The sequence below is a fragment of the Ciconia boyciana genome, chromosome 32 (assembly GCF_034638445.1).
Source record: "Ciconia boyciana chromosome 32, ASM3463844v1, whole genome shotgun sequence".
Lineage (NCBI taxonomy): Eukaryota > Metazoa > Chordata > Aves > Ciconiiformes > Ciconiidae > Ciconia > Ciconia boyciana.
In genome coordinates this window covers 271,654-295,482 of record NC_132965.1, presented here as the reverse complement: position 1 = coordinate 295,482, position 23,829 = coordinate 271,654, and the positions used below count along the sequence as shown (strand labels likewise).

General features: G+C 69.9%; 2 protein-coding genes across 2 annotated transcripts in view; one reads left to right on the top strand and one right to left on the bottom strand.

Annotated features, from left to right (window-relative positions):
* Window positions 1-784: 784 nt before the first annotated feature.
* TFR2 (transferrin receptor 2) lies at window positions 785-14,489 on the top strand. Its single transcript, XM_072848595.1, has 18 exons — window positions 785-877; window positions 1,661-1,862; window positions 2,860-3,046; window positions 3,482-3,616; window positions 4,075-4,180; window positions 4,581-4,702; window positions 5,809-5,932; window positions 6,573-6,891; window positions 7,311-7,430; window positions 7,910-7,992; window positions 8,080-8,143; window positions 8,258-8,325; window positions 8,400-8,476; window positions 8,563-8,647; window positions 10,722-10,934; window positions 12,167-12,307; window positions 13,148-13,472; window positions 14,188-14,489. Exons 1-18 carry the CDS (start codon window positions 845-847, stop codon window positions 14,487-14,489), a joined length of 2,706 nt encoding a protein of 901 aa, XP_072704696.1. The 5' UTR covers window positions 785-844.
* The window catches only part of EPHB4 (EPH receptor B4), a 25,084-nt gene continuing 15,439 nt past the window's right edge, over window positions 14,185-23,829 (bottom strand). The window contains exons 14-17 of the mRNA XM_072848594.1: window positions 20,358-20,507; window positions 20,052-20,245; window positions 16,088-16,252; window positions 14,185-14,882 (exon numbers count right to left, since the gene is read on the bottom strand). Of these exons, the coding sequence (XP_072704695.1) occupies window positions 14,780-14,882; window positions 16,088-16,252; window positions 20,052-20,245; window positions 20,358-20,507 (612 nt within the window). The 3' untranslated portion in view covers window positions 14,185-14,779. The remainder of the gene's footprint in view (window positions 14,883-16,087; window positions 16,253-20,051; window positions 20,246-20,357; window positions 20,508-23,829) is intronic.

Here is a 23,829-nt window from a genome sequence, read left to right as displayed (position 1 = left end):
TGGACCCCGGGTGCCCCCCCGGACCCTGGGTCCCCCAAAGCCTCTGGGTCCCCCCGGACCCCTGGGTCCCCAAAGCCTCTGGGCCCCCCCGGACCCCCAGGTCCCCCCCATACCCCTGGGTCCCCCAGAGTCTCTGTGCCCCCCCAAGACGCCTGAGTCCCCCCAGACACCTGCCCGCCCCCCGGGGTGCCTGGGTCCCCCAAAGCCCCTGGGACCCCCGCCCTGGACCCCCCAAGGACACACGGGTCACACCCTCCCTGGGGACCCCAAGGACCCCCGGGTCCCCCATACCCCCGGGTCCCCCTGGGTCCCTTCCCCCCCCCCCGCTGTCCCCGGGGTCGGTGACCGGGGTCAGATAAGGGGAAGCCAGACCGGGCGGCGCCGGGGCGGGGCCTCCCGAATAGCCACGCCCCCTCCCACAAAGCCACGCCCCAACCTCTAGAAAGCCACGCCCCTGTCCCACACCACCCGACCTCTTCCCCACAACAGCCCCGCCCATTGCCCCGCCCTCGGCCCCGCCCCTTTTTCGCACCTCGGGAGGGGGCGGGGCCAAAGCGGGAGCGAGCAGCGAGGGGTGAGCGGGGCCGGGGGCCGGGGTCCGGGGGGTCAGGGGGGCCGGGGGACACGGGGGGGGGGGGATTTTGGGGGTGCGGGGGACACGGGGAGGGGGCGGAGGGGAGCAAAGTCTGCCTGGGGCAAAGTCCGCCCGGGGGAGGGAGGGGGGCCCACAGCCCCTGGGACCCCCAGGGTCCCCCAAGACCCCCTGGGACCCCAGGAGCTCCCCGGACCCCCTTGGGACCCCGGAGCCCCCGAGACCCCCTTGGGACCCCCGGAGCCGGCGGCGATGGAGACCCTGAGACGCTGCTTCCGTGGACGGGTAACGGCCCCCCCCCCCCCAGGACCCAGGCGGCCGGGAGACCCCAACCCCCAGGAGGGACCCAGGTGTCGTGTGTCCCCCCCAAAAGGGGACCCAGGCGTCGGGGACCCCCAAGGGGTACCCAGCTCCCCCTCCCCCCAAAGGGGACCCAGGCGTCCGGGCCTCCCCAACCCCCCAAAGGGGACCCAGGTCCCCCATCCCCTCCCCACAGGGGACCCCCGTCCCATCCCCCAAAGGGGACCCCTCCCCAAAGGGGACCCAGGTCCCCCATCCCCTCCCCCAGGGGACCCCCTCCCCCACAGGCGACCCCTCCCCCAAAGGGGACCCAGGTCCCCCCCATCCCCTCCCCCACAGGAGACCCGCCCTCCCCCCAGGGGACCCCTCCCCCCAAAGGGGACCCAGGTCCCCCATCCCCTCCCCACAGGGGACCCCTCCCCCAAAGGGGACCCAGGTCCCCCATCCCCTCCCCACAGGGGACCCGCCCTCCCCACAGGGGACCCCTCCCCCTCCAAAAGGGACCCAGGTCCCCCATCCCCTCCCCCAGGGGACCCCCTGTCCCCTCCCCCAGGCGACCCCTCCCCTCAAAGGGACCCAGGTCCCCCCATCCCCTCCCCACAGGGGATCCGCCCTCCCCACAGGGGACCCCTCCCCCTCAAAAGGGACCCAGGTCCCCCATCCCCTCCCCACAGGGGACCCCCCGTCCCCTCCCCCAGGGGACCCCCTCCCCCACAGGCGACCCCTCCCCCGAAGGGGACCCCGGCGCCCGGTGACGCGGTGCCGCAGCCCCCGGGGGGAGGGGCCGTGTCCTACTCCCGGCACCGGGACCCCCGGGGCGGGGGAGGGGAGCAGCAGGAGGAGGGGGACCCCATCGTGCGGCTGCCCCGCCCCGGGCCCCGCCCCCGGCGCCGGACACGCCCACAGCCCCGCCCACGGCTCCACCCCCTCGCCACCCTGGCGCTGGGCTCCGCCTCCGCCTTCCTCGCGGGTAGGGAACCGCAGTGAGCCCCTTACGCCCCTTACGCCCCTTACGCCCCGTTACCCCATTGCGCCATTGCCCCTCACACCGTTACACCCCCTTACCCCTTGCGCCGCGTTACGCCATTGCGCCGTTACACCCCTTACGCCCCCTTACCCCCGTTACCCTCTTTACACCCTGTTACCCCCTTACACCCCCACCCCTTACACCCCGTTTCCCCCTTACACCCTTTACACCCCGTGACCTCCCTTACACCCCTTTACGCCCCTTACCCCGTTACACGCCATGGCCCCTTTTACACCTCGTTACCCCATTACACCCCATTATCTCCTGTTCCCCCATGAGCCCCTTACACCCCTTACACCCCTTACACCCCGTTACGCCATTACCCTCATCACACCCCGTTACCCCGTTACCCCAATTACCCCGTTACACCCCTTACCCCATTACCCCATTACACCCCGTTACACCCCTTACCCCGATACCCCATTACACCCCGTTACCCCATTACACCCCGTTACACCCCTTACCCCCTTACCCCATTACACCCCGTTACCCCGTTACACCCCGTTACACCCCTTACCCCGTTACCCCATTATCCCCTTACCCCGTTACACCCCGTTACACCCCTTACCCCGTTACCCCATTATCCCCCTTACCCCGTTACACCCCGTTACACCCCTTACCCCATTATCCCCCTTACCCAGTTACACCCCTTACCCCGTTACCCCGTTACACCCCGTTACACCCCTTACCCCGTTACCCCATTATCCCCCTTACCCCATTACACCCCGTTACACCCCTTACCCCATTATCCCCCTTACCCCGTTACCCCGTTACACCCCGTTACACCCCTTACCCCGTTTTACCCCATTATCCCCCCTTACCCCGTTACCCCCGTTACCCCCACCCGCCCCAGCCCCGCCCCCGCGGTAGCCCTGCCCTCCCCGGCCCCGCCCCTTGGCCCCGCCCCCACCCTCATTGCCCTGCCCCTCCCCCCCCCCAGGGCTGCTGGTGGCCGGGATTGGGCACGTCCCCTGCGGGGGCGGGACGGGGGCGGGGCCTGACCCGGGAGGCTCCGCCCCAGAGGAGGTGGGGGGCGGGGCCAGGGCCGAGGCCCCGCCCACATGGCCCCGCCTGCGGGAGCTGCTGCAGCGGCACCTGCGGGAGGAGCGGGTGGAGGCCTGGGTGCGGTGAGTGACCTCTGACCCCGCCCCGGCTGTGACCCCTGACCCCGATGGTGACCCCCCCTCCCCCCCCCGAGCCCTGCCCCCCACGGGAGGAGCCTGGTGCTGCCTGGCTCTATCGAGCATGACCCCTGACCTTGACCCCTGACCCCACACTGACCCCCCGGGCCTCGCACCTGACCCCAACCCTGACCCTACGAGGTGGTTTTCTGACCCCTGACCCTTGACCCCTGACCCAGTCCTGACCCTGCAGGCGTACCCTGACCCTTAACCCTGCAGACCTGCCCGTAGCCCCCTGACCCCTGACCCTGGCGGGGGGGGGGGGAGGGGTGGGGTGGTGTCCTGACCCCTGACCCCTGACCCAACCCTCACCCTGGGGCGGTGCCCTTCCCCTTGCCCCCCGCCCGTGACCCCCGACCCCTGACCCGGCCCCACCCACAGGGAGGTGAGCGCGGGGCCGCACGGGGCGGGGTCAGAGCGGGGGCGGGGCCTGGCGCAGGCCGTGCTCAGCGCCATGGTGGGGGCGGGGCTGAGCCGGGCCTGGAGCCGCCTCCAGCCCCTCCCCCTGCCCACACGGTATGGGGGCGGGACCAGGGCGGGGCCAGGGGGCAGGGGGTGGGGCCAGGGAGGCGAGGGGGAGGGCCGCAGGGTTTGGGGGGGGTCATGCGGGGGGGGACAGGGGTCAAGGGTCAAGGTGGGACAGGGGTCCTGGGGTCGGGGGGATGGGGGGCACTGGGGTCAGGGGTCACCGGGGTGGTGGTATGGGGGTCAGGGGTCAGGGGTCACCAGGGTCAGGGGTCACCGGGGTTCGTGGTATGGGGGTCACAGGGGTCGGGGGTCGCAGAAGGGATGGAGGGTTCCAGGGGTGGGGTGGGGGGGTCACAGAAGGTCAAAGGTCACAGGGGTCATAGGGTTGTGGGGTACGGGGTCCTGGTGGGGGTCCCAGGGGTCCCGGGGGGATTGGGGGTCACAGGGGGCCTGGGAGGGCTGCTGGGGGGAGCCTGACCCCTGGCCCCTGGCCCCTGGCCCCGCAGGGGCTCGGCGTCGCTGGCGTGGGTGGACGCGGGGGGGCGGGAGCTGGAGCGGCTCCGCCTCGACCCGGAGGCCTTCTGCGCCTGGAGCGCCCCCGGCAACGCCACGGTAACCCCTGACCCCTGACCCCTGACCCCAGCCCCGACCCTTGATCCTGACCCCTGACCCTGGCCCGCACCCTGACCTTGGCCGCTGCCACCAACCCTGGTCCTGACCCCGACCCCGACCCCGACTCTTGCCTGTGACCCCAGTCCTGACCCCGCCCCTTGACCTCGATCCTGATCCCGCTCCTGACCCCTGACCCCAACCCTGCCTGTGACCCCAGTCCTGACCCCTGACCCCGCCCCTTGACCTCGATCCTCATCCCGCTCCTGACCCCTGACCCCAACCCCTGCTCTCGATGCCGACCCTGACCGCGACCCTTGACCCCTGCCCCACCAGGGGCGGCCCGGTGTGCAGGGCACCCCGAGCCCCCCGACCCCCCGACCCCTGACCCCTGACCCCGCAGGGGGGGCTGGTCTACGGGCACTACGGGCGCCCCCAGGACCTGGCGCTGCTGCGGGGGAGGGGGGTGTCGCCCCGCGGGAACCTGCTGCTGCTGCGCCTGGGGAGGGGCCCCCGGCCGCCAAGGTGGGGGAGGGGAGGGGGGACGCCGGGGCCTCCGGGGGGAGGGGCGGGATTGGGGGTGCCCTGGAGGGGAGGGGAGGGTACTGGGGTCTCCTGCGGGGGAGGGGAGGATGCTGGGGCCTCCTGGGGGGAAGGGGCCACGGTCCCTTGGGGGGAGGGGCTGGATGTCCGGGTCCCCTGGGGGAGGGGAGGATGCTGGGGCCTCCTGGGGGGAGGGGCCAGGGTCCCCTGGGGGAGGGGCTGGATTTGGGGTCCCTGGGGGGGAAGGGGCCGGGATCCCCTGGCGGGGGAGGGGCTGGCTGCTGGGGTCCCCGGGGGGAGAGGGGCCAGGGTCCCTTGGGGGGGAGGGGCTGGATTTGGGGTCCCTGGGGGGGAAGGGGCTGGATCCCCTGGCGGGGGAGGGGCTGGATTCTGGATGCCGGGGTCCCCTGGGGGAGGGGCCGGGGTCCCCTGGGGGGAGGGAGGGCGCGGCCCCCGCAGGGCTCCCTGGACCCTGGCCCCGCAGGTGGCGGCGGCGGCGGGGGCGGGGCGGCGGGGTGCTGCTGTGCCCCGACCCCCAGGACACGGCCGGGCCCGGGGGGCAGCGGGGCTGGGGGGGACACGGCCGTCACCGTGCACGTGAGCGGGGGTGGGGCACGGGGGGGCTCTGTGTGTGCGGGGGCTGGGGGGAGAGTTGGGGGGCTGGGGGGTTCGGGGGGCTTTCGGGGGGCTCTGGGGGGATTTGGGGGGTGTACGGGGGTGGGGGGATTTGGGGGTGCTGGGGTGGGGGGGCTTGGGGGGCCTGGGAGGGATTTGGGGGCGCTGGGGGTGGGGGGTGGGGGTTCAGAGGGCTTGGGGGGTTGGGGGTGTCTGGGGGGCTGGGGTTGAGTGGGGGGTTGGGGCGGTTGGGGGGCTGGGGGGCTGGGGGGTGAGTGGGGGGGTTGGGGGGGTGGGGGGGCTGGGGGGCTGGGGGGTGAGTGGGGGCTTGGGGGGTTGGGGGCATCAGGGGAATTGGGGATGCTGGGGCGGTTTCGGGGTGGTCGTGGGGATCTGGGGGGATTTGGGGTCGCCGGGAGGGTTTGGGGGGCTCTGGGGGGGCCCCCGGCTCTGAGCCGTCCCCACAGGTGCAGGAGGGCTCGGGGGACCCCTACAGCCGGGGGTTCCCCTCCTTCACCGGCCGGGCCCCCGCCGCCCCCGGGGCTGCCCCCATCCCGCCCACCCCCTCAGCGCCGCCGCCGCCGCCCGCCTGCTGCGGTACGGGGGGGGACCCGGGGGCTGGGGGGCGGGGGGGCAGGGGGGCAGGGGGGCTGGGGGGCAGGGGGACCCCGGGGGCTGGGGGGTGGGGGGCTGGGGGCTGGGTGCTGGGGGCTTCCTCCGGCCCCCGGCCCCCGGCCCCCAGTCACTGCCCCCACCTCTGGGGGACCCGGGGGTCCAGGCCCCGGGTGGTGGCAGGGCAGCTGGGGGTGGTTAGGGGTGATCGGTTAATTAGGGGGGATCAATTAGGGGTGATTAGGAGTGATTAATTAGGGGTACTTAGGGGTGATTGGCAGGGATTAGAGATAGGGGTGGTTGGGGCCGTTCATTAGGGGTAATGAGGGGTAATGAGGGGCCGTCCGGGGCGGTTCATTAGGGGTAATTAGGGGTAGTTAGGGGCCGGGGGCGGTTCATTAGGGGTAATTAGGGGCCGGGGGCGGTTCATTAGGGGTAATTAGGGGTAGTTAGGGGCCGGGGGCAGTTCATTAGGGGTAATGAGGGGTAGTTAGGGGCCGGGGGCGGTTCATTAGGGGTAATTAATCAGCCCTCGGCAGCCGGGGAGGGGCCCGGAACGCCCGGGTGCCCGGGAGGTCGGGGGTGCCCCGGACCCCTGGGTGCCCCCGAATGCCGGAGACCCCAGGAGGGGGCTTGGGGGGGCCGGGGTGCCCGGGTCCCCCCCGGGGCAGGGACCCCCCCCCCTACGCCCGGGTCCCTGGGGAGGGGGGGTCGCGGTCCCGGACGCCTGGGACCCCCCCGGACGCCTGGGTCGTGTCCCCCCCTCCCCCCGCGCAGGGTGCTGGGGGGGCCGCGGGCCCCGGCGCATTGGGGTCCCCCGGGGCGGGGGCTCCGGTACGAGCCGGGCCCGGGGGGGCGGCGGCTGCGGCTGAGCGTGGCCTCGGGGACGGAGCCGGGGACCCTCACCAGCGTCTTCGGGGCCCTGGAGGGGCGGCTGGAGCCCGGTGAGGGAGGGCCGGGGCGGGGCCAGAGGGGGCGGGGCCGGGGGCGGGGCCGCGAGGAGGGTGGGGCCACGGGGGGGAAGTCAAGGCCGGGGGGCTGCCACAGGGAGGAGCCACTGGGGGCGTGGTCGGTTGGGGGGCGTGGTCGGTTTGGGGGCGTGGCCGATTGGGGTGTGGTCAATTGTGGGTGTGGCCCGGGGAGCCAGGCCAAGGTGGGGTGGGGGCAAGGGGCGGGGACAACCCGGGTGGGGCTGAGCCTGGGGTGGGGCTGCAGTGGGTGGGGCTAAAGGGGGTGGAGCTTGCCTTTGGGGTGGAGCTAAGGGGGGCGGAGCCTGGAGGAGTGGGTGGCGCTGGCCACCTTAGGGGGTGTGGCTTGCTGGGGAGGGGGTGGGGCCTGCCCACCTGACTCCGCCCCCTCCCAGACTGTTACATCATCGTGGGGGCGCAGCGGGATTCGCTGGGGCCGGGGGCGGCGGCCTCGGGGGTCGACACCGCCCTCCTGCTGGAGCTCGCCCACCTCTTCGCCGCCATGGGGCGGGATGGTGAGGGCGGGGCCAGAGGGGCGGGGCCAGAATGGGGCGGGGCCAGGGGCGGGGTTATTGGGTGGGAGGGGTGAAGAAGGAGGGTTGGGCCCCTGGAAGCTGGGGTCCCCCCCCCACCCTTGGATTCCCCCCCACCCCTGGGTCCCCCCCCCCTTGGGTCCCCCTACCCCTGGGTCGTCCCCCCCTTGGGTCCCCCCACCCTTGGGTTCCCCCACCCCTGGGTCCCCCCACCCTTGGGTCCCCCACCCTTGGGTCCCCCACCCCTGGGTCTCCCCCTCTTTGGGTTCCCCCCACCCCTGCATCCCCCCTACCCCTGGGTCCCCCCCCCCTTGGGTCCCCCACCCCTGGGTCCCCCCTTGGGTCCCCCCACCCCTGGGTCCCCCCACCCCTGGGTCCCCCTTGGGTCCCCCCACCCCTGGGTCCCCCCACCCTTGGGTCCCCCCACCTTTGGGTTCCCCCACCCCCCGGGGCCCCCGCAGGGTTCCAGCTCCGGCGGACGTTGCTCTTCGTCAGCTGGGACGGGGGCGAATTCGGCCATTTGGGGGCCACCGAGTGGCTGGAGGTGAACCCGGACGGCTGTGACCCCCCGTGACCCCTCCGTGACCCCCGTGACCCCTCCGTGACCCCTCCATAACCTCTGTGACCCCAGGGGTACCCCGACCTCCTGCACACCAAGGCCGCCGCCTACATCAGCCTGGATCAGGCCGTGCTGGGTGAGCCCCTCCCCCACTCCACCCCCGGACCCCCAGGGTGGTGGGGGAGGGGTGAGGGGTGTCATCCCCCCCCCACCCCCCCCACGTCTGGGGGGTCCCCCCCCTCCCCCACAGGTGACGACCGCTTTGTGGCCAAGACCAGCCCCACCCTGGTCAACCTCATCGAGAGCGTCCTTGGCCAGGTGGGGGAGGGAGGGGCGGGGTGGGGAGGGGTCCCGGCTGCCCGGGTCCCCCTCACCCCCATCCCCCCCCCAAGGTGGAGAGCCCCAACGAGGGGGGGAAAAGCCTCCTGGAGCAGGTGACGAGGCCGGGACGGGGCTGGGAGAGCGACGTGTGAGTGTGGGGGAGGGGTGGGGAGGGGAGGGGGGTCCCCCGCGTGGGACCCCCCGGACACCTGGGTGTCCCCTCCCCCCCCCCAGGATCCGGCCGCTGCCCCCGGAAAGCGGCGCCTTCCCCTTCACCGCCGCCGCCGGCGTCCCGGCCGTGGAGCTCGGCTTCGATGAGGTGGGGAGCCCCCGCGTCCCCCCACCGTGTCCCCAGGTGTCACCGTGTCCCCATCGCTGACCACCCCCATGTCCCCAGATGTCCCCATGTCCCCCGGTGTCCCCGCCATGGACCATGTCCCCCCACGTCCTCGTGTCCCCCATGTCCCCATCACTGACCGTGTCCCCCCACGTCCCCATGTCCCCATCACCGACCGTGTCCCCATGCCCCCTTTGTCCCCATGTCCCCATTGCTGACCGTGTCCTCCTCACTGTGTCCCCCTGTCCCCATCACTGACCGTGTCCCCTGTGTCCCCATGTCCCTCCCCATGTCCCCATGTCCCCTCCCCATGTCCCCATCACTGACCGTGTCCCCCTGTGTCCCCATGTCCCCTCCCCATGTCCCCATGTCCCCTCCCGTGTCCCCATCACTGACCGTGTCCCCCTGTGTCCCCATGTCCCCTCCCCATGTCCCCATGTCCCCTCCCGTGTCCCCATCACTGACCGTGTCCCCTGTGTCCCCATGTCCCCTCCCCATGTCCCCATGTCCCCTCCCCGTGTCCCCATCACTGACCGTGTCCCCTGTGTCCCCATGTCCCTCCCCGTGTCCCCATGTCCCTCCCGTGTCCCCTCCCGTGTCCCCATCACTGACCGTGTCCCCTGTGTCCCCATGTCCCTCCCGTGTCCCCATGTCTCCTCCCCGTGTCCCCATCATTGACCGTGTCCCCCGTGTCCCCATGTCCCCCTCACCGTGTCCCCATGTCCCTCCCCGTGTCCCTCCCCATGTCCCCATCACTGACCGTGTCCCCTGTGTCCCCATGTCCCTCCCCATGTCCCCATGTCTCCTCCCCGTGTCCCCATCATTGACCGTGTCCCCCTGTGTCCCCATGTCCCCCTCACCGTGTCCCCATGTCCCTCCCCGTGTCCCCTCCCCGTGTCCCCATCACTGACCGTGTCCCCCTGTGTCCCCATGTCCCCTCCCCGTGTCCCCATGTCCCCTCCCATGTCCCCATCACTGACCGTGTCCCCCTGTGTCCCCATGTCCCCTCCCCGTGTCCCCATGTCCCCTCCCCGTGTCCCCATCACTGACCGTGTCCCCCTGTGTCCCCATGTCCCTCCCCATGTCCCCATGTCTCCTCCCCGTGTCCCCATCATTGACCGTGTCCCCCGTGTCCCCATGTCCCCCTCACCGTGTCCCCATGTCCCTCCCCGTGTCCCCTCCCGTGTCCCCATCACTGACCGTGTCCCCCTGTGTCCCCATGTCCCCCTCCCCGTGTCCCCATGTCCCCTCCCCATGTCCCCATCACTGACCGTGTCCCCCTGTGTCCCCATGTCCCTCCCCGTGTCCCCGTGTCCCCTCCCCGTGTCCCCATCACTGACCGTGTCCCCCTGTGTCCCCATGTCCCTCCCCATGTCCCCATGTCTCCTCCCCGTGTCCCCATCATTGACCGTGTCCCCCGTGTCCCCATGTCCCCCTCCCCGTGTCCCCATGTCCCTCCCCGTGTCCCTCCCCGTGTCCCCATCACTGACCGTGTCCCCCTGTGTCCCCATGTCCCCTCCCCATGTCCCCATGTCCCCTCCCCATGTCCCCATCACTGACCGTGTCCCCTGTGTCCCCATGTCCCCTCCCCGTGTCCCCGTGTCCCCTCCCCGTGTCCCCATCACTGACCGTGTCCCCCCGTGCCCCCATGTCCCCCTCACCGTGTCCCCATGTCCCTCCCCGTGTCCCCTCCCCGTGTCCCCATCACTGACCGTGTCCCCTGTGTCCCCATGTCCCCTCCCGTGTCCCCATCACTGACCGTGTCCCCCTGTGTCCCCATGTCCCTCCCCGTGTCCCCTCCCGTGTCCCCATCACTGACCGTGTCCCCTGTGTCCCCGTGTCCCCTCCCCGTGTCCCCATGTCCCCTCCCGTGTCCCCATCACTGACCGTGTCCCCTGTGTCCCCATGTCCCCTCCCCGTGTCCCCATGTCCCTCCCCATGTCCCCATCACTGACCGTGTCCCCCCGTGTCCCCATGTCCCTCCCGTGTCCCCTCCCCGTGTCCCCATCACTGACCGTGTCCCCCCGTCCCCGTGTCCCCCCCGTGTCCCCCGCAGGCGCCCGGGGGGTGGTCGCGGGCGGCGCTGGGGACACGCGAGGACACGCTGGGCCGGCTGCAGGGGCGGCTGCGGGGGCGGCTGCCGGCGGTGGCCCGGGCGGTGGCCGCGGTGGCCGCCCAGCTGCTGCTGCACCTGGGCCACGACGCCCGCCTGCCCCTGGACCCCGGCGCTCTGGGGGACGCGCTGCTGCGCCGCCTGGCGCCCCTCCAGGTCAGACCAGTATGCACCAGTATAAACCAGTATGGCACTGGGAGGGTAGAGGGGGCTACCGGGAGGTAGCGGGGGCTACTGGGAGGGTACTGGGAGGGTACTGGGAGGCACTGGGAGGGTACTGGGGCTGCCCCTGGACCCCGGCGCCCTGGGGGACGCGCTGCTGCGCCGCCTGGCGCCCCTCCAGGTCAGACCAGTATGCACCAGTATAAACCAGTATGGCACTGGGAGGGTAGAGGGGGCTACCGGGAGGTAGCGGGGGCTACTGGGAGGTACTGGGAGGGTACTGGGAGGCACTGGGAGGGTACTGGGAGGGTACTGGGGCTGCCCCTGGACCCCGGCGCCCTGGGGGACGCGCTGCTGCGCCGCCTGGCGCCCCTCCAGGTCAGACCAGTATGCACCAGTATAAACCAGTATGGCACTGGGAGGGTAGAGGGGGCTACCGGGAGGTAGCGGGGGCTACTGGGAGGTACTGGGAGGGTACTGGGAGGCACTGGGAGGGTACTGGGGCTGCCCCTGGACCCCGGCGCCCTGGGGGACGCGCTGCTGCGCCGCCTGGCGCCCCTCCAGGTCAGACCAGTATGCACCAGTATAAACCAGTATGGCACCGGGAGGGTAGAGGGGCTACCGGGAGGTAGCGGGGCTACTGGGAGGTACTGGGAGGGTACTGGGAGGCACTGGGAGGGTACTGGGAGGGTACTGGGGCTGCCCCTGGACCCCGGCGCCCTGGGGGACGCGCTGCTGCGCCGCCTGGCGCCCCTCCAGGTCAGACCAGTATGCACCAGTATAAACCAGTATGGCACCGGGAGGGTAGAGGGGGCTACCGGGAGGTAGCGGGGGCTACTGGGAGGTACTGGGAGGGTACTGGGAGGCACTGGGAGGGTACTGGGAGGGTACTGGGGCTGCCCCTGGACCCCGGCGCCCTGGGGGACGCGCTGCTGCGCCGCCTGGCGCCCCTCCAGGTCAGACCAGTATGCACCAGTATAAACCAGTATGGCACCGGGAGGGTAGAGGGGCTACCGGGAGGTAGCGGGGGCTACTGGGAGGTACTGGGAGGGTACTGGGAGGCACTGGGAGGGTACTGGGAGGGTACTGGGGCTGCCCCTGGACCCCGGCGCCCTGGGGGACGCGCTGCTGCGCCGCCTGGCGCCCCTCCAGGTCAGACCAGTACGGACCAGTATAAACCAGTATGGCGCTGGGCTGTCCCCATGGTGTCCCCGATGTCCCCCCAGGCGCGGGGACTGTCCCTGCAGTGCCTGTCCTCGGCCCGCGGCGACGTCGTGCGGGCGGCCGAGACGCTGCGCCAGGAGATGGCCGGCTCGGAGGGGACCAACGAGCGCCTCAACCGCGGCTTCAACGCCCGCATCATGGCCGTGAGTGTCACCGTCACCGTCACCATCACCGCCACCGTCGCCGCCACCGTCACCGTCACCGCCACCGTCACCCGTCACCCTGTCCCCGTCCCTGTCCCCTCCACACCCACATCGTGGCCATGTCACTGTCACCCATCACCCTGTCCCCACCCCGTCCCCTCAAGGCCCGTATCACGGCCGTGAGTGGCACCGTCACCGTCACCTGTCATCGTCACCCTGTCCCCTTCCCGTTGATGGTGGCCCTGTCCTGTCCCCACTGGCCATGTCCCCAACCCCATTCCCATCCCTGTCCCCATCCCATTGACCGTGTCCCCGTCCCTGTCCCCATCCCACTGATGGTGGCCCTGTCCCCATCGACCGTGTCCCTGTCCCTGTCCCTGTCCCCATCCCACTGATGGTGGCCCTGTCCTCGTTGACAGTGTCCCTGTCCCCATCGACCGTGTCCCCGTCCCTGTCCCCATCCCCGTCCCCATCCCACTGACGGTGTCCCTGTCCCCATCCCGTTGATGGTGTCCCCATCCCACTGACCATGTCCCCATCCCTGTCCCCAGCCCGTTGATGGTGGCCCTGTCCCCATCGACCGTGTCCCTGTCCCTGTCCCCATCCCACTGATGGTGGCCCTGTCCTCGTTGACCGTGTCCCTGTCCCCATCGACCGTGTCCCCGTCCCTGTCCCCATCCCCGTCCCCATCCCACTGATGGTGTCCCTGTCCCCAGCCCGTTGATGGTGTCCCCATCCCCGCTGACCATGTCCCCATCCCCGTCCCTGTCCCCAGCCCTGTCCCCACTGACCATGTCCCCATCCCTGTCCCCATCCCGTTGACCGTGTCCCCGTCCCCAGGCGGAGGCCTCGCTCCTGTCCCCCTTCGTGTCCCCCCTGGTCACCCCCTTCCGCCACGTGCTGCTGGGCCGAGGGGGCCACACGCTGCCGGCGCTGGCGGCCCAGCTGGGGCGGGGACACGGCCAGGGGACGCAAGGGGACACCGGCCACCTCCGCCTCCGCCTGGCCCTGCTGGCCTGGACCCTGCAGGGGACAGCCGGGGCCCTGGCCGGGGACGCCTGGGACCGCGGGGACATCGGGGACCGGGGGGACATCTGGGACCACGGTGGCCTTGGGGATGTTGGAGGCCACGGGGACAACGGGGACAGCTGGGACGGTGGTGGCCGTGGGGACAACGGGGACCATGGGGACAATGGGGACAGCGGGGACCTTGGGGACACCTGGGACCACGGTGGCCTTGGGGACAATGGGGACAGCTGGGACCGTGGGGACAGCTGGGACCACGGTGGCCTTGGGGACAATGGGGACCTTGGGGACACCTGGGACCACGGTGGCCTTGGGGACAATGGGGACAGCTGGGACCGTGGGGACAGCTGGGACCACGGTGGCCTTGGGGACAATGGGGACAGCGGGGACCTTGGGGACACCTGGGACCACGGTGGCCTTGGGGACAATGGGGACAGCTGGGACCGTGGGGACAGCTGGGACCACGGTGGCCTTGGGGACAATGGGGACAGCGGGGACCTTGGGGACACCTGGGACCACGGTGGCCTTGGGGACAATGGGGACCCTGGGGACATCCGGGATCGTGGTGGCCCTTGGTGACACCCAGGACCCCCGGGGACCCCCGGACCTGGGGGGGGGGAGGGGGGGAGGGGGAGGTACCCGGACGCCTCGACCTGCTGCCCCTCCCCCACCCCCGGGCCTGGCCCCGCCCCCTCATTTGCATACGGTGGGCGGGCCGGGGGAGCCGCCGTCGCCGCTTTTATTGGCTCCGACTTCGGGCCATAAATTAACAGAATCGGTTAAAAAAAGAAACAATAAAGGCGCCTGGGGGCCCCGCCCACCTGGCTCCGCCCACCCCGCCCATGCCTGCTCAGGCTCCGCCCACCCCCGACCGTGCCTGCGTCAAGCCACGCCCCTGGGCGTGACCTCCCCGGCCCCACCCTCTTCGGTTCAACGGGAGGGGCGGGGCCAAAGAGCTGTGACATTGTCCAGGCCTTATGATGTCACCGGGGAGGGGCACCCCGTGGTGATGAGGTCATGGCGGTTCCCAGGCGGTGCTGAGGTCGCGGGCGGTGACACCACGGGAGCCCCGGGGCGTGACGTCACGCACCAGGCCCCACCCACAGCCTCGCTCCCCTGTGACATCACCGACCTGGAGTCCACGGGCAGCGAGTGACGATGTCATCAGTGCTGGTGATGTCGCTGTGACATCACGGGGCAAAGTCATGCTTTGGCATAACAGGGCGGGGCGCGAGGCGGCCCTCTTGGCACGGCGGCCACCTCGAGGCGGCCATCTTGGCTTGGTGGCCATGTTGGCTTGGCGGCCATCTCGGGGCGGCCATCTTGGCACGGCAGCCATCTTGCGGCGGCCATCTTGGTGACTCAACCAGGGCCGAGCCCCTCAGAACGGGTCCGTGGCGTCCCAGCGGCCATCTTGTCAGGGGCGGGGCCGCAGCAGGGGCGGGGTCAGAAGTGGGGGTCCCCCTTGGGGGGGCTCTGCAGGCTCTGGGCGCTGTCGAGGATCCGCTGCTGGTGCCCAGCCAGGGTCACCCCCATGCGCAGCAGGTCCCTGCGGGGGACGCGGGGGTCACCGCCACGCCCCCTGTCCCTCCGTGCCCCCCCCGCGGCCCCCCCGTGTCCCCCCACATCCCCACGTCCTCCAGGCGCCCCGCATCCCCCCGCCCCCCAACGTCCTCCGTCATCCCCGTGTCCCTCCGTGTCCCCTCGTGTGCCCCCACGTCCCCCCACGTCCCCTACAGCCCCCCATCCCCATGTTCCCCTGTCCCCCGTGTCCTCATGTCCCACGTCCCCCACATCCCCCATACGTCCCCCCATGTCCCCTATATCCCTCCATGCCCCCGTGTCCCCCATGTCCCCCCATATCCCCCACATCCCAATGTCTCCCCATGTCCCCCATGTCCCCCTGACCCCCACGTCCCCATGTCCCCCATATCCCATGTCCCCCATGTCCCTCATATTGCTCCATGCCCCCGTGTCCCCATGTCCCCCCAGGTCCCCCCATGTCCCACGTCCCCCACGTCCCCATGCCCCCCACATCCCCATGTCCCCCAGATTCCCCACATCCCCACATCCCCCACGTCCCCATGCCCCCACATCCCCATGTCCCCAGATTCCCCACATCCCCACGTCCCCATGGCCCCCACGTCCCTCTGTCCCCACGTCCCCCCCGTCCCCGTCCCCCGTGTCCCCCATGTCCCCCAGATCCCCCATGTCCCACGTCCCCCACGTCCCCATGCCCCCACATCCCCACGTCCCCCACGTCCCCATGCCCCCACATCCCCATGTCCCCCAGATTCCCCACATCCCCACGTCCCTCTGTCCCCACGTCCCCCCGTCCCCCGTCCCCCGTGTCCCCATGTCCCCCAGGTCCCCCCATGTCCCACGTCCCCCACGTCCCCATGCCCCCACATCCCCATGTCCCCAGATTCCCCCACATCCCCACGTCCCCATGGCCCCCACGTCCCTCTGTCCCCACGTCCCCCCCGTCCCCCGTCCCCCGTGTCCCCCATGTCCCCCAGGTCCCCCCATGTCCCACGTCCCCCACGTCCCCATGCCCCCCACATCCCCACGTCCCCCACGTCCCCATGCCCCCACATCCCCATGTCCCCCAGATTCCCCCACATCCCCACGTCCCCATGGCCCCCATGTCCCTCTGTCCCCACGTCCCCCCGTCCCCCGTCCCCCGTGTCCCCATGTCCCCCAGGTCCCCCATGTCCCACGTCCCCCGTGCCCCCCGTCCCCTGTCCCCCGTACTCGCTGCGCAGCCGTGGCAGCAGCTCCAGGCTGGTGACGCCGGCGCTGCTGAAGGTCTCCTCGTATCGGCCCAGCTGGAGGGTGCGCAGCCACTCGCCCACCGAGGCGAAGGGGGGCCCGGGGGGCCCGGGGGGGCCCGGCTGCGCCAGCCGGGGCGGGGAGGGCCTGCGGGGACCCGGCACCGGCTCAGCCCCACGGCGCCCCACAACCCTCCGCCCCAAGGGGACCCAGGCATCCGGGACCCCCCTGACCCAGGGACCCACACGTCCCTCTGTCCCCACGTCCCCCCGTCCCCCGTGTCCCCCCATGTCCCACGTCCCCCATGTCCGGGATGCCCCCCACCCACATGACCCAGGCATCTGAGACCCCCACCCCACCCAGGGACCCAGAGATCCGGGACCCCCCCCACCCAAGGACCCAGGTGTCCGGGTCAGCCCCACAGCACCCCATAACCCCACCCCAAGGTGACCCATGCATCCGGGACCCCCACCCACAGACCCAGAGACCTGGGACCTCCCCCACCCAAGAACCCAGAGATCCAGGACACCCCCCCAGGGACCCAGGCGTCCAGGCCCCCACCCCACCTGAGGACCCAGAGGTCTGGGACCCCCCACCCAAGGACCCAGGTGTCCGAGTCAGCCCCACGGCACCCCATAACCCCCACCCCAAGGCGACCCATGCATCCGAGACCCCCACCCACAGACCCAGGCATCCAGGACCCCCCACCCAGGGACCCAGAGATCCGGGACCCCCCACCCAAGGACCCAGGTGTCCGGGTCAGCCCCACAGCACCCCATAACCCCCACCCCAAGGCGACCCATGCATCCGGGACCCCACCCACAGACCCATGCATCCAGGACCCCCACCCGCATCCGGGACCCCCACCCAAGAACCCAGAGATCTGGGACCCCCCCAAGGACCCAGGTGTCCGGGTCAGCCCCACAGCACCCCATAACCCCCCACCCCAAGGCGACCCATGCATCCGGGACCCCCACCCGCATCCGGGACCCCACCCAAGAACCCAGAGATCCGGGACACCCCCCCAAGGACCCAGGCATCCAGGCCCCCACCCCACCTGAGGACCCAGAGATCCGGGACCCCCACCCAAGGACCCAGGTGTCCGAGTCAGCCCCACAGCACCCCATAACCCCCACCCCAAGGCAACCCATGCATCTGGGACCCCCACCTGCATCCAGGACCCCCACCCACAGACCCAGAGACCTGGGACCTCCCCCACCCAAGAACCCAGAGGTCTGGGACCCCCCCACCAAGGACCCAGGTGTCCGGGTCAGCCCCACAGCACCCCATAACCCCCACCCCAAGGCGACCCATGCATCCGGGACCCCCACCCAAGAACCCAGAGATCCGGGACACCCCCCAAGGACCCAGGCATCCAGGCCCCCACCCCACCTGAGGACCCAGAGGTCTGGGACCCCCCCCCCAAGGACCCAGGTGTCCGGGTCAGCCCCACAGCACCCCATAACCCCCACCCCAAGGCGACCCATGCATCCGGGACCCCCACCCACAGACCCAGGCATCCAGGACCCCCCACCCAGGGACCCAGAGATCCGGGACCCCCCCCCAAGGACCCAGGTGTCCGGGTCAGCCCCACAGCACCCCATAACCCCCACCCCAAGGCGACCCATGCATCCGGGACCCCCACCCACAGACCCATGCATCCAGGACCCCCACCCGCATCCGGGACCCCACCCAAGAACCCAGAGATCTGGGACCCCCCCCAAGGACCCAGGTGTCCAGGTCAGCCCCACAGCACCCCATAACCCCCACCCCAAGGCGACCCATGCATCCGGGACCCCCACCCGCATCCGGGACCCCCACCCAAGAACCCAGAGATCCGGGACACCCCCCCAAGGACCCAGGCATCCAGGCCCCCACCCCACCTGAGGACCCAGAGATCCGGGACCCCCCCCACCCAAGGACCCAGGTGTCCGAGTCAGCCCCACAGCACCCCATAACCCCCACCCCAAGGCAACCCATGCATCTGGGACCCCCACCTGCATCCAGGACCCCACCCACAGACCCAGAGACCTGGGACCTCCCCACCCAAGAACCCAGAGGTCTGGGACCCCCCACCCAAGGACCCAGGTGTCCGGGTCAGCCCCACAGCACCCCATAACCCCCACCCCAAGGCGACCCATGCATCCGGGACCCCCACCCAAGAACCCAGAGATCTGGGACCCCCCCTCAAGGACCCAGGTGTCCGGATCAGCCCCACAGCACCCCATAACCCCCACCCCAAGGCGACCCATGCATCCGGGACCCCACCCAAGAACCCAGAGATCTGGGACCCCCCCACCCAAGGACCCAGGTGTCCGGGTCAGCCCCACAGCACCCCATAACCCCCACCCCAAGGCAACCCATGCATCTGGGACCCCCACCCGCATCCGGGACCCCACCCAAGAACCCAGAGATCCGGGACCCCCCACCCAAGGACCCAGGTGTCCGGATCAGCCCCACAGCACCCCATAACCCCCACCCCAAGGCAACCCATGCATCCGGGACCCCCACCTGCATCCAGGACCCCCACCCACAGACCCAGAGACCTGGGACCTCCCCACCCAAGAACCCAGAGGTCTGGGACCCCCACCCAAGGACCCAGGTGTCCGGGTCAGCCCCACAGCACCCCATAACCCCCACCCCAAGGCGACCCATGCATCTGGGACCCCGCCCACAGACCCAGGCATCCAGGACCCCCCACCCAGGGACCCAGAGATCTGTGACCCCCCCCAAGGACCCAGGTGTCTGAGTCAGCCCCACAGCACCCCATAACCCCCACCCCAAGGCGACCCATGCATCTGGGACCCCCACCCAAGAACCCAGAGATCTGGGACCCCCCAAGGACCCAGGTGTCCGGGTCAGCCCCACAGCACCCCATAACCCCCACCCCAAGGCGACCCATGCATCCGGGACCCCCGCCCACAGACCCATGCATCCAGGACCCCACCCGCATCCGGGACCCCCACCCAAGAACCCAGAGATCTGGGACCCCCCCAAGGACCCAGGTGTCCGGATCAGCCCCACAGCACCCCATAACCCCCACCCCAAGGCGACCCATGCATCCGGGACCCCACCCAAGAACCCAGAGATCTGGGACCCCCACCCAAGGACCCAGGTGTCCGGGTCAGCCCCACAGCACCCCATAACCCCCACCCCAAGGCAACCCATGCATCTGGGACCCCACCCGCATCCGGGACCCCCACCCAAGAACCCAGAGATCCGGGACCCCCCACCCAAGGACCCAGGTGTCCGGATCAGCCCCACAGCACCCCATAACCCCCACCCCAAGGCAACCCATGCATCCGGGACCCCCACCTGCATCCAGGACCCCCACCCACAGACCCAGAGACCTGGGACCTCCCCCACCAAGAACCCAGAGGTCTGGGACCCCCCCACCCAAGGACCCAGGTGTCCGGGTCAGCCCCACAGCACCCCATAACCCCCACCCCAAGGCGACCCATGCATCTGGGACCCCCGCCCACAGACCCAGGCATCCAGGACCCCCCACCCAGGGACCCAGAGATCTGTGACCCCCCCTAAGGACCCAGGTGTCTGAGTCAGCCCCACAGCACCCCATAACCCCCACCCCAAGGCGACCCATGCATCTGGGACCCCCACCCAAGAACCCAGAGATCTGGGACCCCCCCAAGGACCCAGGTGTCCGGGTCAGCCCCACAGCACCCCATAACCCCCCACCCCAAGGCGACCCATGCATCCGGGACCCCGCCCACAGACCCATGCATCCAGGACCCCCACCCGCATCCGGGACCCCCACCCAAGAACCCAGAGATCTGGGACCCCCCCAAGGACCCAGGTGTCCGGGTCAGCCCCACAGCACCCCATAACCCCCCACCCCAAGGCGACCCATGCATCCGGGACCCCCGCCCACAGACCCAGGCATCCGGGACCACCCCCCCTCCCCCCCCCACCAGCGACCCAGGCGTACCGGTGGGCGTCGGGGGCGGTGACGCGGAGGGTGGCGGGGTGGCGGATGAGGCGGTCGAGGGCGCTGACGATGTCGGGGAAGCGTGGCCGGGCGTTGCGGTCGCGCTGCCAGCAGTCCAGCATCAGGCGGTGCAACGCCGTGGGGCAGCGGGGCGGCGGCGGCAGGCGGTAATCCTGCTCGATGGCGTTGATCACCTGGGGGGGGCGGGGGACACGCACGTGCTCAGGGCACCCGCGGTGGGGACACCCAGGGGTCCGTGTGTGTCCCCCCCGCCCCGAGGGGACGCAGGCGTCCGGGGCGACTCACGTCCTGGTTGGACATGTCCCAGTAGGGCCGCTCGCCGAAGGACATCACCTCCCACATGACGATGCCGTAGCTCCAGGCGTCGCTGGCCGAGGTGAACTTGCGGAAGGCGATGGCCTCCGGCGCCGTCCACCGGATCGGGATCTTCCCCCCCTGAGGAGGAGGAGGAGGAGGAGGTGGTCGTGGGGGGGGGGGGGACACACACACGACACCCCGGCGGCCGGGGGATCCCCAACCCCCCAGGGGAACCCACCCCCTGAGGGACCCAGGCAGCTGGGGGACCCCAAATCCTCGAGGGACCCCGACCCTTGACAGACCCCAGCCCTGGTGGGACCCCAGCCCTGGTGGGACCCAGGCATCCAGGTGAACCCCAACCCTGGTGGGACCCCAACTCTTGAGAGACCCCAACCCTATTGAGACCCAGGCATCTGGAGAACCCCAACCCTGGAGACCCCAACCCTTGAGAGACCCCAACCCTGGTGGGACCCCAACCCTGGTGGGACCCAGGCATCTGGGGGACCCCAACCCTGGAGACCCCAACTCTTGAGAGACCCCAACCCTGGAGACCCCAACCCTGGTGGGACCCCAGCCCTGGTGGGACCCCAACCTTTGAGAGACCCCAACCCTTGAGGGACCCCAACTCTGGAGAGACCCCAACTCTGGAGAGACCCCAACCTTTGAGGGAACCCAAACTTTGAGAGACCCCAACCCTTGAGGGACCCCAAACCTTGAGGGACCACAACCCTGGAGAGACCCCAACTCTGGAGAGACCCCAACCTTTGAGAGACCCCAACCCTTGAGGGACCCCAACCCTTGAGGGACCACAACCCTGGAGAGACCCCAACCTTTGAGAGACCCCAACCTTTGAGGGACCCCAACCTTTGAGAGACCCCAACCCTTGAGGGACCCCAACCCTTGAGGCACCACAACCCTGGAGAGACCCCAACTCTGGAGAGACCCCAACCTTGGAGAGACCCCAACTCTGGAGAGACCCCAACTCTGGAGAGACCCCAACCTTTGAGAGACCCCAACCCTTGAGGGACCACAACCCTGGAGAGACCCCAACTCTGGAGAGACCCCAACCCTTGAGGGACCCCAACCCTTGAGGGACCCCAACTCTGGAGAGACCCCAACTCTGGAGAGACCCCAACCCTTGAGGGACCACAACCCTGGAGAGACCCCAACTCTGGAGAGACCCCAACCCTTGAGGGACCCCAACCCTTGAGGGACCCCAGCTCTGGAGAGACCCCAGCTCTGGAGAGAGACCCCAACCTTTGAGGGAACCCAACCTTTGAGAGACCCCAACCCTTGAGAGACCCCAACTCTGGAGAGACCCCAACCTTTGAGGGACCCCAACCCTTGAGGGACCCCAACTCTGGAGAGACCCCAGCTCTGGAGAGACCCCAACCTTTGAGGGAACCCAAACTTCGAGAGACCCCAACCCTTGAGGGACCCCAAACCTTGAGGGACCACAACCCTGGAGAGACCCCAACTCTGGAGAGACCCCAACCTTTGAGAGACCCCAACCCTTGAGGGACCCCAACCCTTGAGGGATCCCAACCCTGGAGAGACCCCAACCTTTGAGAGACCCCAACCCTTGAGGGACCACAACCCTGGAGAGACCCCAACTCTGGAGAGACCCCAACCCTTGAGGGAACCCAACCCTTGAGGGACCACAACTCTGGAGAGACCCCAACTCTGGAGAGACCCCAACCCTTGAGGGACCCCAACCCTTGAGGGACCCCAGCTCTGGAGAGACCCCAGCTCTGGAGAGAGACCCCAACCTTTGAGGGAACCCAACCTTTGAGAGACCCCAACCCTTGAGAGACCCCAACTCTGGAGAGACCCCAACCTTTGAGGGACCCCAACCCTTGAGGGACCCCAACTCTGGAGAGACCCCAGCTCTGGAGAGACCCCAACCTTTGAGGGAACCCAACCTTTGAGAGACCCCAACCCTTGAGGGACCCCAAACCTTGAGGGACCACAGCCCTGGAGAGACCCCAACTCTGGAGAGACCCCAACCTTTGAGAGACCCCAACCCTTGAGGGACCACAACCCTGGAGAGACCCCAACTCTGGAGACACCCCAACCTTTGAGAGACCCCAACCCTTGAGGGACCCCAACCCTTGAGGGACCACAACCCTGGAGAGACCCCCACCTTGGTGGGACCCCAGCCCTGGTGGGACCCCAACCCTGGTGGGACCCCAACCCTGGTGGGACCCAGGCATCCAGGTGAACCCCAACCCTGGTGGGACCCCAACTCTTGAGAGACCCCAACCTTGGAGAGACCCCAACTCTGGAGAGACCCCAACTCTGGAGAGACCCCAACCTTTGAGAGACCCCAACCCTTGAGGGACCACAACGCTGGAGAGACGCCAGCTCTGGAGAGACCCCAACCCTTGAGGGACCCCAACCCTTGAGGGACCCCAGCTCTGGAGAGACCCCAGCTCTGGAGAGAGACCCCAACCTTTGAGGGAACCCAACCTTTGAGAGACCCCAACCCTTGAGAGACCCCAACTCTGGAGAGACCCCAACCTTTGAGGGACCCCAACCCTTGAGGGACCCCAACTCTGGAGAGACCCCAGCTCTGGAGAGACCCCAACCTTTGAGGGAACCCAACCTTTGAGAGACCCCAACCCTTGAGGGACCCCAAACCTTGAGGGACCACAGCCCTGGAGAGACCCCAACTCTGGAGAGACCCCCACCCTTGAGGGACCCCAGCCCTTGAGGGACCACATCCCTGGAGAGACCCCAACTCTGGAGAGACCCCAACCCTTGAGGGAACCCAACCCTTGAGGGACCACAACTCTGGAGAGACCCCAACTCTGGAGAGACCCCAACCCTTGAGGGACCCCAACCCTTGAGGGACCCCAGCTCTGGAGAGACCCCAGCTCTGGAGAGAGACCCCAACCTTTGAGGGAACCCAACCTTTGAGAGACCCCAACCCTTGAGAGACCCCAACTCTGGAGAGACCCCAACCTTTGAGGGACCCCAACCCTTGAGGGACCCCAACTCTGGAGAGACCCCAGCTCTGGAGAGACCCCAACCTTTGAGGGAACCCAACCTTTGAGAGACCCCAACCCTTGAGGGACCCCAAACCTTGAGGGACCACAGCCCTGGAGAGACCCCAACTCTGGAGAGACCCCAACCTTTGAGAGACCCCAACCCTTGAGGGACCACAACCCTGGAGAGACCCCAACTCTGGAGACACCCCAACCTTTGAGAGACCCCAACCCTTGAGGGACCCCAACCCTTGAGGGACCACAACCCTGGAGAGACCCCAACCTTTGAGAGACCCCAACCTTTGAGGGACCCCAACCTTTGAGAGACCCCAACCCTTGAGGGACCCCAACCCTTGAGGCACCACAACCCTGGAGAGACCCCAACTCTGGAGAGACCCCAACCTTTGAGAGACCCCAACCCTGGAGACACCCCAACTCTGGAGAGACCCCAACCCTTGAGGGACCCCAACCCT

What these genes read in the sequence shown, in the direction of transcription:
- TFR2 (XM_072848595.1), top strand. Translation starts at nt 845, where the DNA reads ATGGAGACCCTGAGACGCTGCTTCCGTGGACGG. An exon ending in GGAGGGGCGGCTGGAGCCCG is followed by an intron (nt 6,892 to 7,310) that starts GTGAGGGAGGGC and finishes GCCCCCTCCCAG; the next exon opens with ACTGTTACATCATCGTGGGG. An exon ending in GCCGCCTGGCGCCCCTCCAG is followed by an intron (nt 10,935 to 12,166) that starts GTCAGACCAGTA and finishes ATGTCCCCCCAG; the next exon opens with GCGCGGGGACTGTCCCTGCA.